The 16271-nt window shown below is 38.7% G+C and overlaps 1 protein-coding gene across 3 annotated transcripts; it reads left to right on the forward strand.

Moving 5' to 3' along the window:
* Positions 1–1646: 1646 nt before the first annotated feature.
* LOC122033388 (glutamate synthase 1 [NADH], chloroplastic-like) lies at positions 1647–15631 on the forward strand. Of its 3 annotated transcripts, XM_042592390.1 has the most exons (23): positions 1647–1958; positions 2199–2796; positions 2922–3041; positions 3222–3335; positions 4046–4198; positions 4302–4402; positions 4581–4677; positions 5144–5253; positions 5349–5452; positions 5826–6005; positions 6086–6429; positions 6517–6587; positions 6668–7137; positions 7373–8236; positions 8714–8868; positions 9146–9307; positions 9465–11033; positions 11276–11494; positions 12634–12902; positions 13502–13807; positions 14183–14450; positions 14753–15010; positions 15119–15631. In XM_042592390.1, exons 2-23 carry the CDS (start codon positions 2431–2433, stop codon positions 15386–15388), a joined length of 6570 nt encoding a protein of 2189 aa, XP_042448324.1. In that variant the 5' UTR covers positions 1647–1958; positions 2199–2430; the 3' UTR covers positions 15389–15631. The 3 variants fall into 3 exon arrangements, with proteins under 3 accessions (XP_042448324.1, XP_042448325.1, XP_042448327.1); XM_042592391.1 differs by lacking the exons at positions 1647–1958; positions 2199–2796; positions 2922–3041; ... (1 more) ...; positions 4046–4198; positions 4302–4402 and adding an exon at positions 4911–4985 and having other exon boundaries at positions 4625–4677; XM_042592393.1 differs by lacking the exons at positions 1647–1958; positions 2199–2796; positions 2922–3041; ... (2 more) ...; positions 4302–4402; positions 4581–4677 and adding an exon at positions 4685–4963.
* The last annotated feature ends 640 nt before the right edge of the window (positions 15632–16271 follow it).

Here is a 16271-nt window from a genome sequence, read left to right on the forward strand (position 1 = left end):
CCTAAAATAAATTTACGTTAATATCCTTTTTTCTATTCACATTAAAAATAATTCCAAGGTTTATTAGTAATTCCACAATCGAAACAATCAGTGATATAATGTTCGAGACTCAACTGCGGTATATTATTAACATCTTAGAATTGACAGCATTATAATCAAAGAAGATTCTATAAATATTTTAGACCAATAATGTTAAAAAATATACTTTTCTTAATTTTTTACCGAGATAAGTATAATATTAATTTAAATTAATTGTTTTCATAGGGAAATTGTAAGGTTACACTCGAAAATTCAAACAATTTGGCTTTGTAAAGATCCAAATAATTCAAATTTTCAAAAGTCAGGTATTTTATCATAATAACTGTACTTTAGTATTTTAATGCTAAAATACTTTAATTAATATAATTTATATATATATATATATATATATATATATATATATATATATATATATATATATACATGTGTGACTGAGTATGAGTCCGGGTGTTCGTCCGGACGCCCCGGTTCACCTTGTACATTCATGAGCGACTAATTATGAGTCTGGGTACTCGGAGGCTCATCCTCGCATCTCGATTCACTTTTATCGAGATGGGGTCGCTAATTAATATTTTTCTACCATTTAAATTCTAAAAAAAATTTGTATAATTATTTCCTTAGTTTGTTGTGGCATCGTTGTCAATGATGGGTCGCTAATTAATATTTTTCTACCATGTAAATTCTAAAATAATTCAAGGTCAACTACCTCCTTACCTACCCTTTTTCTCACCCAACTCCCCTCCCACGTTAAATTATTATGTGAAAATATTTTATGTTGCAAATTAACCAAATTATATCTACCGAAAATGTTTTATGTTGCTAATTAATTTGTTCATGAGCATGCAAAATATATAATTAAGCACGTACGTCGATCCAAAACCCATTGCCGCATTGTTCTTGGACCAAGCCGCTCAAACTGCCGGCTTCCAGATTAATTGTCCAGATAAGAACAATGTTAGTATCTATAATCGTCATTAACTAATTCTAATTGCCTTAAACCTTCTTTAGTGGAACGAGTTACAAACCCGAGGCGTTGAGTTTTTGAAATCCAATCGGGTTCGGTTTTTTATGGTAACAAAAGATTCGACCGAACCGGGCGGTTGGAGTTATCATTAATTATTATTTTTAATATACATTCGAACGCAGTCTGTTGGCAGGTGAATGAATCGGTGGGCGCGGTGACCGTGAGTCGGTGAGCGGAAGCTGGGACGGTGGCGCCTCGATTAATTTTAATTCATTAGGAAACCATTTCAGTTACGGAAGTTAAAATAAGGAAAGTGATGCCGCGGAGGCCCGGAACCGAGCCAGGGGCCGCACACGCGCCTCCCACGTGTCCCGACCGAGGAGGTCTCGCTGTCTCTCCCGGGCCCACCTCTCCGTTCTTGTAACCACGTCGACGAGAAGCGTAACAAACTTACAAACCGCAAGAGGTTAATTAATTTTCTTTTTATATACGCATATGATAAAATTAATTACAAAAATTTGAAATTGTAATGGATAAAATAAATAAAAAAGATTAGGATAAAATGGAATGAAAAAGGAAAATAAATGGGGTAGATGGGGATTGAGACGATGCGGGGAACCCGACGCCTTCGTTATAAATGACCCGGTGGAGTCGAGGGGGGAGAGTGGGTAGAGATACTCGAGAGGGGGAGGAGGAGATCGGATTGTTGGTCGGCGGAGCTGCGCTCGGTCTCAGTCTCTGGTGCCTCGTTGCGTCGCTCTTTCTGCGATCGAGGAGAAACGGTCGCCCCGGCGGAGTCTGCGAGGGTGGCAGATCCGGAGGGGGAGGAGTAGGAGTTAGTTCGCATCGCTTTGTTTCCCGCAGTGCTCTTTGGGTAGGTGGGAAGGGAGGAGCCATCTGTGGTTGGTGGCGAGGAGAGATCTATCTATCTGTCGACCTACCTAATCATTTAGAGGTAAAAAACGTGGATTTTGATTTGAAAAAGCGCAGCATCTCTGTGAGATCCATGTGATGTCCATTTCTCCGTGTTTTTGTCTGTCTTGAATCATTTTGGTCTGGTCGTTGATGTTCAGGAAACAGAGATTCATTTGTGTTTTTTTTTATTGCTCTCGTAGTTTGGGGTGGTGGATTCTGGGTTTGCAGATGGTATCTGTGTTTTATCGAGTTTTATTTCTCTTCCTCCTTTACCTTGCAGGGAAATCCACCGTCTGGGAAAAATTCCGCTCTGATGATCTGTAACTAAGCCGGTGTCTTTGAATCCGTTCCTTCTTCGTTTACAAGTTAATCAATTTGACACTTTCTGAAGATAAATCGGTTTTCTTTTTGGTGAATCCGTTTGAAGCTGCAAAACTTTCATTGTAATCTTCATAAAGAAAACTTTTTTGGGCGTTATTCCTCTGTTTATAAGCTAGAGGTCGGCAGCGGCGATGGCTTCAGTCCCCGGGTCAGCCTTTAAGCTCCAGAATGAATCGGTGGCGCTCTCAGCCATTGTCAATCATAAGCACAACGTCTCTAGTGGTGGTAGTGCTGCACGATTTCCATGCCTTAGACGCTCTCAAAGGGTGTCCTTGCATAGCCAGTTTGTTGGAGCAAAGCTCCGAGCTTGTGAACGCGTTCATCTTTGGCGGATGGATGGTCCAGGACGTTCACCTAAGCTAAGAATCGTTGCTCCATCCATGTCCCTGTCACAGGTGCCAGAGAAGCCGCTTGGTCTCTATGATCCATCTTTCGATAAAGATTCTTGTGGTGTTGGTTTCATTGCTGAGCTATCTGGAGAGTATAACAGGAAAACAGTATGTTTCTATCCATATCAATCAATTCTGGATTCTATTGAAACGTCTAATAGGAAATCAATCATCATACAGTGCACATTTATCTTATTTGGCCTTTTTTTTTGTTTGTTTGATGAATTTTGCAGGTTTCTGATTCTCTGGAGATGCTTGTTCGAATGGCCCATCGTGGCGCATGCGGCTGTGAAACTAATACTGGTGATGGAGCTGGCATACTAGTGGCACTCCCTCATGGTTTTTTCGTTGAGGCATGTATCCACACTTTGTCACAATGTTTCCTGTAAAAAATGTGTTGTTTAATTTGTAGCTTTTGCTAATTTATAGTGCTTGCTAGTTTAGCTCAGTCAATGAAAATGTTGAGCATATGCAATACTAATAATTTTTTCTTTTTCATGTCTTTGTTCTGATTCTGCTCTATGTTTTTTCAGGTCACGAAGGATGTTGGCATGCAACTTCCATCTCCTGGTCAGTATGCAGTGGGTATGTTTTTCTTGCCACAGGATGATAGTCGCAGGGAGGAAAGCAAAGTTGTTTTCACCAAGGTACCAACTAAGAATGGTTGACTTAAGAACTATGAGCACGTACATTGAACATTCTGAAATACATGGAAGTATAAGGATTTGGACATAAATCTAGCACTAATATTGAATCTTTAGCTGTTCATATTATCTCAACTATTTGGGATCAGCCACACATCTTATCCCTTCACTTCATTGAGCTCTATGCAACACTATAGTTTTACTAATCTTCAAAATTTAATGTTTTTTAGTCATGCAACATTTGTCTCCATTTATTTCTTACACCTATTCTTAATCATTCAACTCTTCTAATAGTAGTCACCATCAATAGATTTTATAGTTAGATGAGTTGAATTGATAGAGTTGAATGCATAAGAGTTAGTGAAACCAGATAGATATCTACTTAAACTGTTAAAGTAACAAAAAGTGATTTGAGGGGTTTGGATATTACTAGTGATATGGTCTTATATAGAGTCCAAGAGTGGATAAAATCAATGTAGCTAATTCTAAATTGTGGAGACCATGGCTTGATGACAAGAATGATTTCTACTGGATGCTAAGGTTAATTCTACTGTGTGTGGATATGTGATAGCCACTTGGAGTGTAAGTCTTTTTTCCTTTCTTTTATTTTATTGCATGTCTGATAACTTTTCCTTTCTGTATGAATCACATCAGTATCCTCTATGATGTTTTATATCTGAACAATATCCCTCTGTAATTGATCTTGCTTGCAGGTTGCAGAATCTTTGGGACATGCTGTGCTTGGCTGGCGCTCGGTGCCAACAGATAATAATGATCTGGGTGAATCTGCTCGTCAAACTGAGCCAATCATTGAGCAAGTTTTTCTCACTCCAAGTCCTCGGTCAAGTGCTGATCTCGAGCAACAGGTTTGTCCCTAGCTTTGTGTTGGTCTTATTGCAGATCACCATAGGAACAGTCTATCATTATTTGTTATAATGAGTTTTGACTTTGATATCTGAATAAATCTAGATGTATATATTACGGAGGATTTCAATGGTAGCTATCCGAGCTGCTCTCAATCTGCAGCATGGTGGAGCTAAGGACTTCTATATTTGCTCACTTTCTTCTAGGTTAGTTTTTTTTTAAAAACTTGGTATCATCCCTTGTTGCAATCATTTTTGTTTTGTCCAATATGTGAAATTATTACTCATGTTCAAAATATAATATAAGCTTTCTAATGAATCAATTCATTTAATTTATTTATTATGTTTATGGTAGAAGTATCTCTTATGTGTCTGATTTTGACAGGACTGTTGTTTATAAAGGTCAGTTGAAGCCTGATCAACTAAAGGACTACTATTACTCAGATCTTGGAGATGAAAGGTTTACAAGTTACATGGCCCTGGTAAATACAAACCTATCTGACCTCTTTCTTTACTTATGAACTCTGATTGCAGCAGACTACAAGAGAAGACTGGTAACGGAACTCTCTTAAGGTTAAATAAGGTTTTGAGGCTTTATACTTTGAATTATATCTTGCACTCTTCTGTATTTGGTACTGCTTAAATTTGAGTACTGAATAACTTGGGTGGGTTGGTGAGATCTTTGTGGTCGATAACTTAGTAAACCATGTTGCAGAATCATGATGCACTGCTCCCCATGGTCAGTGGGATGAGAGTTCCAATTTGAAGGTGAAAAGAATTGTTGGTGAAGGTAGCTTAGGTTCCCGTGTTATTTTGTATTGACTATGACGATAAATAGAACTCATAGTGCTTTTGAGTGCAGATTGACGTTGACATTTTTAGAAGAGATCTCAAGTGCAAATTCAGATAGCTTTAATTTAGATCCCTGAGAAATATCTTCATGTGCAGGTTCATTCTCGATTCTCTACAAACACTTTTCCTAGTTGGGATCGTGCACAACCTATGCGAATTTTGGGCCACAACGGAGAAATCAACACATTGCGGGGCAATGTGAATTGGTATGTTTTGAAGCTAAGTGGGCTGTAATCCTTGTATCATGTTCTCAATAAAATGCCAAAGTAGCTTAACTCCTTTGATATTGTTTTCTCTAAAGGATGAAGGCACGTGAAGGATTGTTGAAGTGCAAGGAACTAGGTTTGTCAAAGAATGAAATGAAGAAACTTTTGCCTATTGTTGATGCTAGTTCATCTGATTCTGGTAGGTTCAGGCATTTATTATAACTTTATTATTTAATGGCTTATTTAATATGGTGTGGATATGCATTAGATGACCAATAAATATGGTGAAACTATAACAAATACACACATTAAATAAGGAAGAGGAACAATAAAAAAGATTTGGTTAGCAACGATAAAATAGGATAAAATTTATTTAAATATAGATGATGATATAGCAGGTGAAAGTTCAATGGTGTAGGAGAGGATCTATATAGCCGACCAAGCTTGGTTGTTGTTGTTGTTGTATTTGTTGTGTATTTGAACCGATCCAGTTTTGTGTTGACATAGGTATCATATTGAATTTTCCCCCTGAAATCTATGCGAGCTTGATCTGTATTAATTCATACTTTCAGGCGCATTTGATGGTGTCCTTGAGCTTCTGGTCCGTGCTGGCAGAAGTCTTCCTGAAGCTGTTATGATGATGATACCTGAAGCATGGCAGAATGATAAGAACATGGATCCTGATAGGAAGGCTCTCTATGAATATTTCTCAGCTCTTATGGAGCCCTGGGATGGACCCGCCCTCATATCTTGTGAGATTCAATGACAATGCTTACTGAAAATGCTGTAGCAGAATATTTATCTGAAGATGCATGCTAATTTTTTGTTACAGTTACGGATGGTCGCTATCTTGGAGCAACATTGGATCGTAATGGTTTGAGACCTGGCCGCTTTTATATCACTCATAATGGACGTGTTATCATGGCTAGTGAAGTAGGTGTTGTAGACATTCCTCCCGCTGAAGTGGCACGGAAAGGAAGGCTCAACCCTGGGATGATGTTGTTGGTGGATTTTGAAAATCATGTTGTTGTTGATGATGAGACACTTAAGCAGCAATTTTCACAGGCTAGACCATATGGAGAATGGCTTAGGAGACAGAAGATTTGCCTCGAAGATGTTATCAATTCTGTCCCTAAAAGTGAAAGTATTCCTCCAAGCATTTTTGGAACTGTACGGGTAAGTTTATATGTTATTGGAGGAGGACTATGTTTGTGTTTGCCTATGCATACGGGAGACTGATGATTGGTTGCTTATTGTTCTTAGTCTCAGACTCATGATGAGGACATGGAAAACATGGGGCTTCATGGTCTTCTGGCACCACTGAAAGCCTTTGGGTAATTACCAGCTAGGAAAGTTGCTTCCATCTTTTAAAAATCTATTTTCACTGAAAAATTTATCCGCACTATTCTTTCAGCTATACTGTTGAAGCATTGGAAATGCTGTTGCTGCCAATGGCAAAAGATGCCACTGAAGCTCTTGGTTCAATGGGAAATGATGCTCCCTTGGCCGTGATGTCAAATAGAGAGAAACTTAGCTTTGAATACTTCAAGCAGATGTTTGCTCAAGTTACAAATCCGCCAATTGATCCGATCCGGGAGAAAATAGTTACATCCATGGAGTGCATGATTGGTCCTGAAGGGGATCTTACTGAAACCACTGAAGAGCAGTGCCATCGCCTGTCATTGAAAGGGCCTCTTCTATCCATTGACGAAATGGAAGCTGTAAAAAAGATGAACTACAGAGGTTGGCGCAGCAAAGTACTTGATATCACATATCCAAAGGAGCAAGGCCGAAAGGGTTTGGAGGAAACCTTGGATAGGATTTGTTCAGAAGCTCGTTCTGCTATCCATAAAGGCTATACAACTCTTGTACTGTCTGACAGAGGTGAGGATTTCAAAACTTATGGTACTTGTTTTTTAACTGCTTAAATCATGTTAACATGATTGCTATGGATTGTCTTTTAATGACTTTGTTCGTCTATAGTAACTATCATTTGTTTTATTTGGCATATTTGGGTATATATAATCTCTTCATTTGTTTTAGTTTCTATGTTGCTTTTAACTTTCTGATTCTACATTCTGTCTTAACAATATCTATATTGAATTTCGGAATGATGTAGGTTTTTCTTCCAATCATGTTGCTGTAAGCTCCCTCTTGGCAGTTGGTGCTGTCCATCAACATCTAGTCTCAACACTTGAGAGGACACAGGTAGGATTGCTGGTTGAATCTGCAGAGCCCCGTGAAGTGCATCACTTTTGTACTCTTGTTGGGTTTGGAGCAGATGCTGTCTGCCCGTATTTGGCCATAGAAGCAATTTGGCAATTACAAATTGATGGAAAGATCCCTCCTAAAGCAGATGGAAAATTCCAATCAAGGGAGGATCTTGTTAAGAAATACTTTAAAGCCAGCAACTATGGAATGATGAAGGTTCTTGCTAAAATGGGGATATCGACCCTAGCATCTTACAAGGGTGCGCAGATTTTTGAAGCTCTAGGACTCTCTTCTGAGGTTATTGAGAAATGCTTCAAAGGAACACCAAGTAGAGTTGAAGGTGCAACATTTGAAATGCTTGCTGGAGATTCACTCCGTCTTCATGAGTTGGCATTTCCAACCAGAGCACCACCACCCAGTAATGCAGAAGCATTACCTAATCCTGGGGATTACCATTGGAGAAAAGGAGGTGAAATTCACCTTAATGATCCCCTTGCAATTGCTAAATTGCAAGAGGCAGCCAAAGCTAACAGTATTACTGCATACAAAGAATATTCTAAGCGTATACAGGAGCTGAACAAGAATTGCAACCTTCGTGGAATACTGAAGTTTAAAGATGTCACTGAGAAAGTTCCTTTGGACGAGGTCGAACCTGCTAGTGAGATTGTTAAGCGCTTTTGTACTGGAGCTATGAGTTATGGTTCAATATCATTGGAAGCACATACTACTCTAGCAATTGCTATGAACAAAATTGGAGGCAAATCTAATACTGGTACGATCTTATTATGACCAAAATCCTGTGTGATTTATTAACAAATTACTAGCATCCACTGTTTTAATTATACACTAGCTTGAACTTGTTGCCTCTTCCAACCCAAGACATTGGTAAATCATCTTAAACTGATAGGGAATGTAAGCGTTCTCCACTCATGACATGTTTCTCTGATGTTTTACGGTTTCACTCATAAGCTTCGCTTATTGAGCAGCAAAAAGCCTCTTGGCCTTTCAAGATTTAGTTCACTTAATTCTTTCTTTTGAATCTGAACCATGCATGGTCTTGTGTGTGTGTGTGTGTGTGTGTGTGTGTTTTCATATATTGCTATTAACACTTGAAATTTTTTCCATGACAATTATCTACTTTTTTTTGGATCTTGTGCTTTTTGTTAATGATTGGACTAACATTTGGAGGTGAGAGATGGATGGTTTATAATTTATATTGTTCTATGGCTTATATTTTGTTCTTTTGAAGGTGAGGGAGGCGAGCAACCTTCTCGTATGGAGCCTCTGCGAGATGGTTCAAGGAATCCAAAGAGGAGCTCCATTAAACAAGTAGCAAGTGGTAGGTTTGGTGTAACAAGCTACTACCTGAGCAATGCTGATGAACTCCAGATAAAGATGGCTCAGGTAATAATTACAGGCGTCGTTTTCTCTAGCCAGTAGTTTTCTCTGTCCAATATTTAAACATTGGGAACTTTCTACCTCCTTTCCATCTATTGGAATGTAAGTTCCTACTGTTTATGAATCTGTGTTCATGGACAGATGATGCTGAGCTACAGTGCACTAATTATGTCTTTGTATCTATAATGATGAATACCTTTGCAATTTGGTGAGGTCATTTTCTGATGTTTATTTTTCTTATCAATACCTTTTGTTTTTATGACTTTTTTTTGATGTTGTATAGGGGGCCAAACCGGGCGAGGGGGGTGAACTTCCAGGCCATAAAGTTATTGGTGATATTGCTGTCACAAGAAATTCCACTGCTGGTGTTGGTCTTATTAGTCCTCCACCACACCATGATATCTATTCCATTGAAGATCTTGCACAGCTTATTTATGATCTTAAGGTATTTAATCTTGACAACTGGTATTTTCTAGTTCCTTTTTGATGATAACCTATTGTCAGTAAAATAACAAAAGAAGATTTATAATTGAAACTTTCGATCTTTGTTCACTAGTGTGAAGAGTTTTCTCTTGTAATTTCATTATTATTTTCTTTTCTAGAACTCAAATCCTGGCGCCAGAATTAGTGTTAAGCTAGTCTCTGAGGCTGGTGTTGGGGTAGTTGCCAGTGGGGTTGTAAAAGGGCATGCTGACCATGTTTTGATATCTGGGCATGATGGTGGCACAGGAGCTTCTCGTTGGACTGGCATAAAAAATGCTGGTCTGCCCTGGGAGCTTGGATTAGCTGAGACACATCAGACTCTAGTTGCAAATAACCTGCGAGGACGAACAGTAGTGCAGACAGATGGGCAGTTAAAAACAGGAAGAGATGTTGCAATTGCAGCGCTACTTGGGGCAGAAGAGTTTGGTTTCAGCACTGCACCTCTAATAACTCTTGGCTGCATCATGATGCGAAAGTGTCACAAAAATACTTGCCCGGTTGGAATTGCCACTCAAGATCCTATTCTTCGTGAAAAATTTGCTGGGGAACCTGAACATGTTATAAACTTTTTCTTTATGCTGGCAGAGGAAGTTCGTGATATAATGTCTCAATTGGGCTTTCGGACCATGACCGAGATGGTTGGTCGTGCAGACATGCTTGAGATTGATAAGGAAGTGACTAGTAGTAATGAAAAATTGAGGAATATTGATCTTTCATTGCTTCTTAGACCTGCATCTGATATTCGGCCTGGAGTGCCTCAATATTGCATTCAAAAGCAGGATCATGGATTGGATGTGGCATTGGATCAGAAGCTTATTTCCTCATCAAAAGCTGCTCTTGAAAAAGGATTGCCTGTTTATATTGAGATGCCAGTTCACAATGTAAACCGTGCTGTGGGTACCATGCTTAGCCATGAGGTAACTAAACGTTATATGTTGAAAGGATTGCCTACAGATTCAATCCATATTAAGCTAGTTGGAAGTGCTGGTCAGAGCCTGGGAGCTTTTCTCTGTCCTGGAATTACTATTGAGCTTGAAGGTGACAGCAATGACTATGTTGGGAAAGGGTTATGTGGAGGCAAAATTGTAGTTTATCCACCAAGAGAGAGCCAATTTGATCCAAAAGAAAATATTGTTGTGGGCAATGTTGCATTATATGGTGCCACAAATGGGGAGGCATATTTTAATGGAATGGCTGCAGAAAGATTTTGTGTCCGTAACTCAGGTGCTAGAGCAGTTGTTGAAGGTGTTGGTGATCATGGTTGTGAGTATATGACTGGTGGTACTGTTGTTATTTTAGGTAAAACTGGGAGAAACTTTGCTGCTGGTATGAGTGGTGGAATTGCTTATGTTTTCGATATTGATGGGATGTTTCAGACACGATGCAATCCTGAGTTGGTTGATCTTGAAAAGGTTGAGGATGAGGAAGACATCACAACGTTGAGAATGATGATTCAACAACACCAACGTTATACAAGAAGTGTTCTAGCAAGGGAAGTCCTTTCTGATTTTGAATCTCTGCTGCCCAAGTTTTTCAAAGTGTTTCCAAGGGATTATAGGATGATTCTTCAGAAAATAAAAGCAGAAGAAAATGTTAAAGAATCTGAGGAGCAAGAAGAAAAAGAGCTAATGGAAACGGATGCATTTGAAGAGCTAAAGAAACTGGCTGCAGCATCTTCTGTTGCTAAGGTTAGTATAAAGTACTTTTTGTCATTTGATTTGGTTAGATTTATTCTGAGATTCGAATTTGATGGTATTTGATGCATTAGGAATTCGTTCAAGTTCTATATCCAACTGAAATAATTCTATCGAAACCCATTTTGATAAAAGAATTATTGTCTGCCAAATATCTTTCTTTCCGTTTTTCAGAGTAGCATAGTGTCTCAACTCTCATTGACTTGAGGGATTAAAATATTATTTGAACTTTACAGAAAGAAGAAGACTTGGCTGCAGCAAAAAGGCCAACACAGGTTGACAATGCTGTTAAGCATAGAGGTTTTATTGCTTATGAGCGACAAAGTATTTCATATAGGGATCCTAATGATCGAATTAAAGATTGGAAAGAAGTTGCTAACGAGTGTAAGCCAGGGCCACTGATGAAAACACAATCTGCTCGCTGCATGGATTGTGGGACTCCTTTTTGTCATCAGGTGATGTTACTCATCTTTACGAGAAGATTGCCTTATCTAGTGACAACTTTGTTTTTCCAATTTTGATGTTATACAGTGATGATCTATTTTCTTGTTATATTTCATTTTAAAGTACTCTTGAAACCTGATGATATGGCTTGGATGACCTTGCAAGATTTGACGGGGAAAATGCTAAAAGTTGACATTCTGTTATGTTTCAGTTTAGTAATTTGGTTTGTACCTTCCATTCAATTGCCTATAATTAACAGGTTATGTACTTTAATATGTAAATAAGTGTCATTCCAAATGCTAATAATATAGTTATTCTTAAGTTTAGCAGTTGAAATCTGTATTACACTTCTTACAGGTGAATAAGATATTGTGAGGCCTCTCTATCATGGTTGGTGTTGGCTTCTAGACTTCTGTAATATTTGTACAGGAGAACATTGATCTTTCGAGTGTTCAAAGTCATGGTTATTAAGGTTTACTTGAGCCTAAAACATAAAGAACATGAACCATGGTCGATAATCAATATTGGGCCTGGTGAAAAGCATCCAGAGAACAATATGTTGGGCATCACACTGGCACTTTCTTTTTCACCATGTGGCACTTCTAGTCCTTCAAAACAGATCCTTTTCAGATTCCTTAGCTGTTTCCTGAACCAGGTATCCTAATGATTGATCTCTAGAGTGTCGATCACTGTCAGTTGTGAAACACCATGCTCAGAATCAGATGTCCGCTGGATATTTTACCTGGTTACATTCTGTTCCAGTTTATTTTACCTCACAGTGGAAAAGTTTGTCTTTTATTATTATTATTTTTGTTCAGTCATTTCCTGTCAAGCATATTAGTTAATTTAATGCTTAAAGATCATTAACCATAAGAGCCACTTTGTCCCTACACATCGTAACCTAATATTTGCCTGGTCAGACCAAAACAGTCATGTAGATCTTATTTTTTGGGGGTTCTTTTAGGTTCAATATGAATTCTGCCATCTTTTCTGAATGTTTTGCTTGTTATATTATGATTTTACTTTCTTTTTTGCAGTACCAAAGTTTGTTTAGTCCATTTACCTTTTATTTTCCTTGAACATGTCATCATTTATGATTTTACATGGCAATTATATCCTTTTACTAACTTTTTCTTGCTTTTACTTGCAGGAAAACTCTGGGTGCCCACTTGGAAATAAAATACCTGAATTTAATGAACTGGTTCATCAAAATAGATGGCGTGAAGCATTGGATCGGCTTCTCGAGACAAATAACTTCCCAGAATTTACTGGCCGAGTCTGCCCGGCTCCTTGTGAAGGATCATGTGTTCTTGGCATCATTGAGAACCCAGTTTCTATTAAAAGTATAGAGTGTGCAATCATAGACAAGGCATTTGAAGAAGGATGGATGATACCTCGTCCTCCACAGAAAAGAACTGGGTAAGGAATTGTTCCAAGCAATCTAGTCTTTTCATGATAGATCATGGCCAATCTAACTAATGGTTCAAAAGAAGCCCAAGAATCAGTGTTCCTTGGTTGAGTTTTCTGCTTTTATATATTGGAATCTATCATTAAGATTCTGTTTCCAATTACCCAATCTGTAGGGATTGAGTTTTTTCTTACTACCACCTGTTTGATACTTTTGGGCTTAATATCTGTGACTGACAGGTTAAATTATAAACAATCATGTTCTGAAATGTATCTCAATGCCATCTTATAATCTCCTTGTATGTAGTATTTCTGATGCCAATTCGTGACTCTGGTCTAAGGTACTACACTAATGGCTGTTATAATATTCTTTTTGTTCACGGAAATTGTTACTTTCTTATGCACAGGACAGTGGCTGTGTCTCAAGTTACTACACTAACAATTGGTTTTTGTAATCTTTGCTTTGTTGTGATTGATACTATTGTATGCCAATGAAATTGTTGCTTATCAACATTTTTGTGATGGATGCGATTTTTTGCCAATGCAATCCTGACTTTTGTATTGAAGGGTAGATGCTTAAGATATTGACAACTTTTGTATGACTAATACAGGAAGAGAGTTGCTATTGTTGGTAGTGGTCCAGCTGGGCTTGCTGCTGCTGATCAGTTAAATAAAATGGGTCATTTAGTCACTGTTTACGAACGTGCTGACCGAATTGGAGGGCTTATGATGTATGGTGTTCCAAACATGAAGACGGATAAAGTTGAGATCGTTCAACGTCGTGTGGATCTAATGACCAAGGAAGGTGTTAATTTTGTGGTAAACGCTCATGTCGGAACAGATCCCAAGTTCTCCCTTGACCATCTCCGTTCCCAGAATCATGCAATTGTCTTGGCTTGTGGAGCTACTAAACCAAGGTAAAGTCCTCTTGGAGTAATAAAATTTCTTAATATCTTTGAACTTGTGCTACCATTTTAACTAATATCTCATCTTTGTAGTATATGTGTCTTTGGTTAAATCAATGGTTGGCACGTTTTGAGATAGCATCATAAACTAAACACTATATACCATGACAAACTTATGCTGTGTGTCTTTGTTCATCCATGGATAGATGTTGATGCTCTTTTCTTGAGTCATGACTCGTGACGGAATATTGGTTATGAATGCCAGTCCGCATTAAGCTGGGTTAAGATTTTTATCATACATTCTGGTCTTTGTTTTATTGTTTCTATTTTAGTTTTGTTGCATCTTATCCATGATACTGAATAATATTCCCTCAATTTCTTGTTTAGGGATCTTCCTGTTCCTGGACGAGAACTCTCTGGAGTCCATTTTGCAATGGAATTTCTCCATGCAAACACTAAAAGTCTGCTTGATAGCAATCTATGGGATGGTAAATATTTGTCTGCACAAGGTAAGAAAGTGGTTGTAATAGGTGGAGGAGATACAGGAACTGATTGTATTGCAACATCTATCCGACATGGCTGTACAAACCTTGTAAATCTAGAACTACTTCCTGAACCACCTAAGAAAAGAGCACCAGGAAATCCATGGCCACAGGTTCTTCTCTTCCCTTCGATTCCTTTATTTTTTCTGCAACTTCGAGAATAAACATCGAGGACACATAACATCTTGCCCCTTGCCTAAAATTGTTGGTCATGCAGTAAACTCATTGTCTTTCAACTTGTGATCTTCATAGAAGCCTTGAGAATGAATTTTATTTTGCAATAATTTGTAGTAATCTCACCGTTTCAACTTAGCACTCTTTGTAGGAACTCAAGATGAGTGCCATTTGTTGTCATTTTCTGATTTAATTTCTTCAAATATCACCAAATGCAGTTGCCTAATTTTTTTTTTTACAGTGGCCCCGGATTTTCCGTGTAGATTATGGTCATGAAGAAGCAACATCCAAGTTTGGAAAAGACCCACGGACGTATGAGGTTCTGACCAAGCGATTTGTGGGAGATGAAAATGGAGTTGTCAAGGGTCTCGAGGTGGTCCGGGTCCATTGGGCAAAGGATAGTAGCGGAAAATTTAAGTTCGAGGAAATCAGGGGCTCTGAGGAGACTATAGAAGCTGATCTAGTTCTCTTAGCTATGGGCTTTCTTGGTCCAGAATCGGTGAGTTTTTCCTACTTCAATATGTTCAGCACGAATCATCTGTCTCATCGAGTTATTCACCAATTAGTGATCTCCATTTCACATGCTATCATCATCTTAACCTCACAGGCAATTGCTGATGAACTGGGTCTGGAGCTAGACAACAGGTCCAACTTCATGGCGGAGTACGGCCACTTTGCAACCAGTGTAGATGGGGTTTTTGCTGCTGGGGACTGCCGGCGAGGCCAGTCGCTCGTCGTTTGGGCCATCAATGAGGGCCGTCAAGCTGCGGCGCAGGTCGACAAATATCTAATGAAAGATGTGGATACTAGAAGCAAAGACAGCCCCTCTGCTTCCAGCGAAGATTTAGTGCAGAAAATAACTGCTCAGGGAAAATAATTCTAGCTGTGTTAGCTTTAGGTGCTTGGTTCCATAGATTTTAGGGTCCATCGTTGTCGAAGTTGTCTATTTGTTGTGTTGGTGGCTGTTTTCAAAGGTTGTATTGGGTGTGCTGGAAACGGTACAATTTTAACCATAAGAAAAAGAAGTGCTTTTGTTGGCAACACCAAGGGCTATGAAATTGTAAGCTTCGTTTTTCAATCTTAGACTTTTAGTTGCAATAATACAGACTATACTTGTTTATACCATGGCTTAAAATGGTGGATGAAACAAGATTTCAGGTAGTTTCATTCTGCACTTGTTCATGACTTAATTCTTTGCTCTCTGTTATGTTTCATATGCACAGATGGCTACTCACCGGTGGCAGAGAGGTGAGCAAACTTTGCAAGCTCACATCAGACATCAGGAGTCTCTCAGAGTCAGCCATGTGCTTTCCTTTCACCCACCATGTGAAGACAGCGTGAGCGACAGCAGACATTTGGCAACATCTGCCTCCCGTCGCGTAGTCAATGGCCTGTCGGTCACTCGTGAGAACATGCTCAGTACTCAAGTAGAGCTGCGTGAGCATATGCTTACAGACAGGGATGGAGCTAAGAGCATCCACAGACGTGGTTAAACCTTACTGTGAGTTTCTTCGTTGTTAAATCTCACTGTGAGCTCCTTCGTTGTCACGTCTGTGCCACATCAAAAGTTAAAAACCTCATACCTCTTTCCACTATCAAAAAAATCTCTCAATAACTCCTTCATGGGTCCCACACTTTTCATTATATATAATTCTCGTTTCTCTTTTATATTTTACCTTATACACCATTAACTTTTTATAAAATTTAAATTTACCACTTGCTAACATGAAATAACATTAATAATTAAAAAAAAACATAAA

Source organism: Zingiber officinale, chromosome 11B (assembly GCF_018446385.1).
Source record: "Zingiber officinale cultivar Zhangliang chromosome 11B, Zo_v1.1, whole genome shotgun sequence".
In the NCBI taxonomy this organism is placed as follows: Eukaryota; Viridiplantae; Streptophyta; class Magnoliopsida; order Zingiberales; family Zingiberaceae; genus Zingiber; species Zingiber officinale.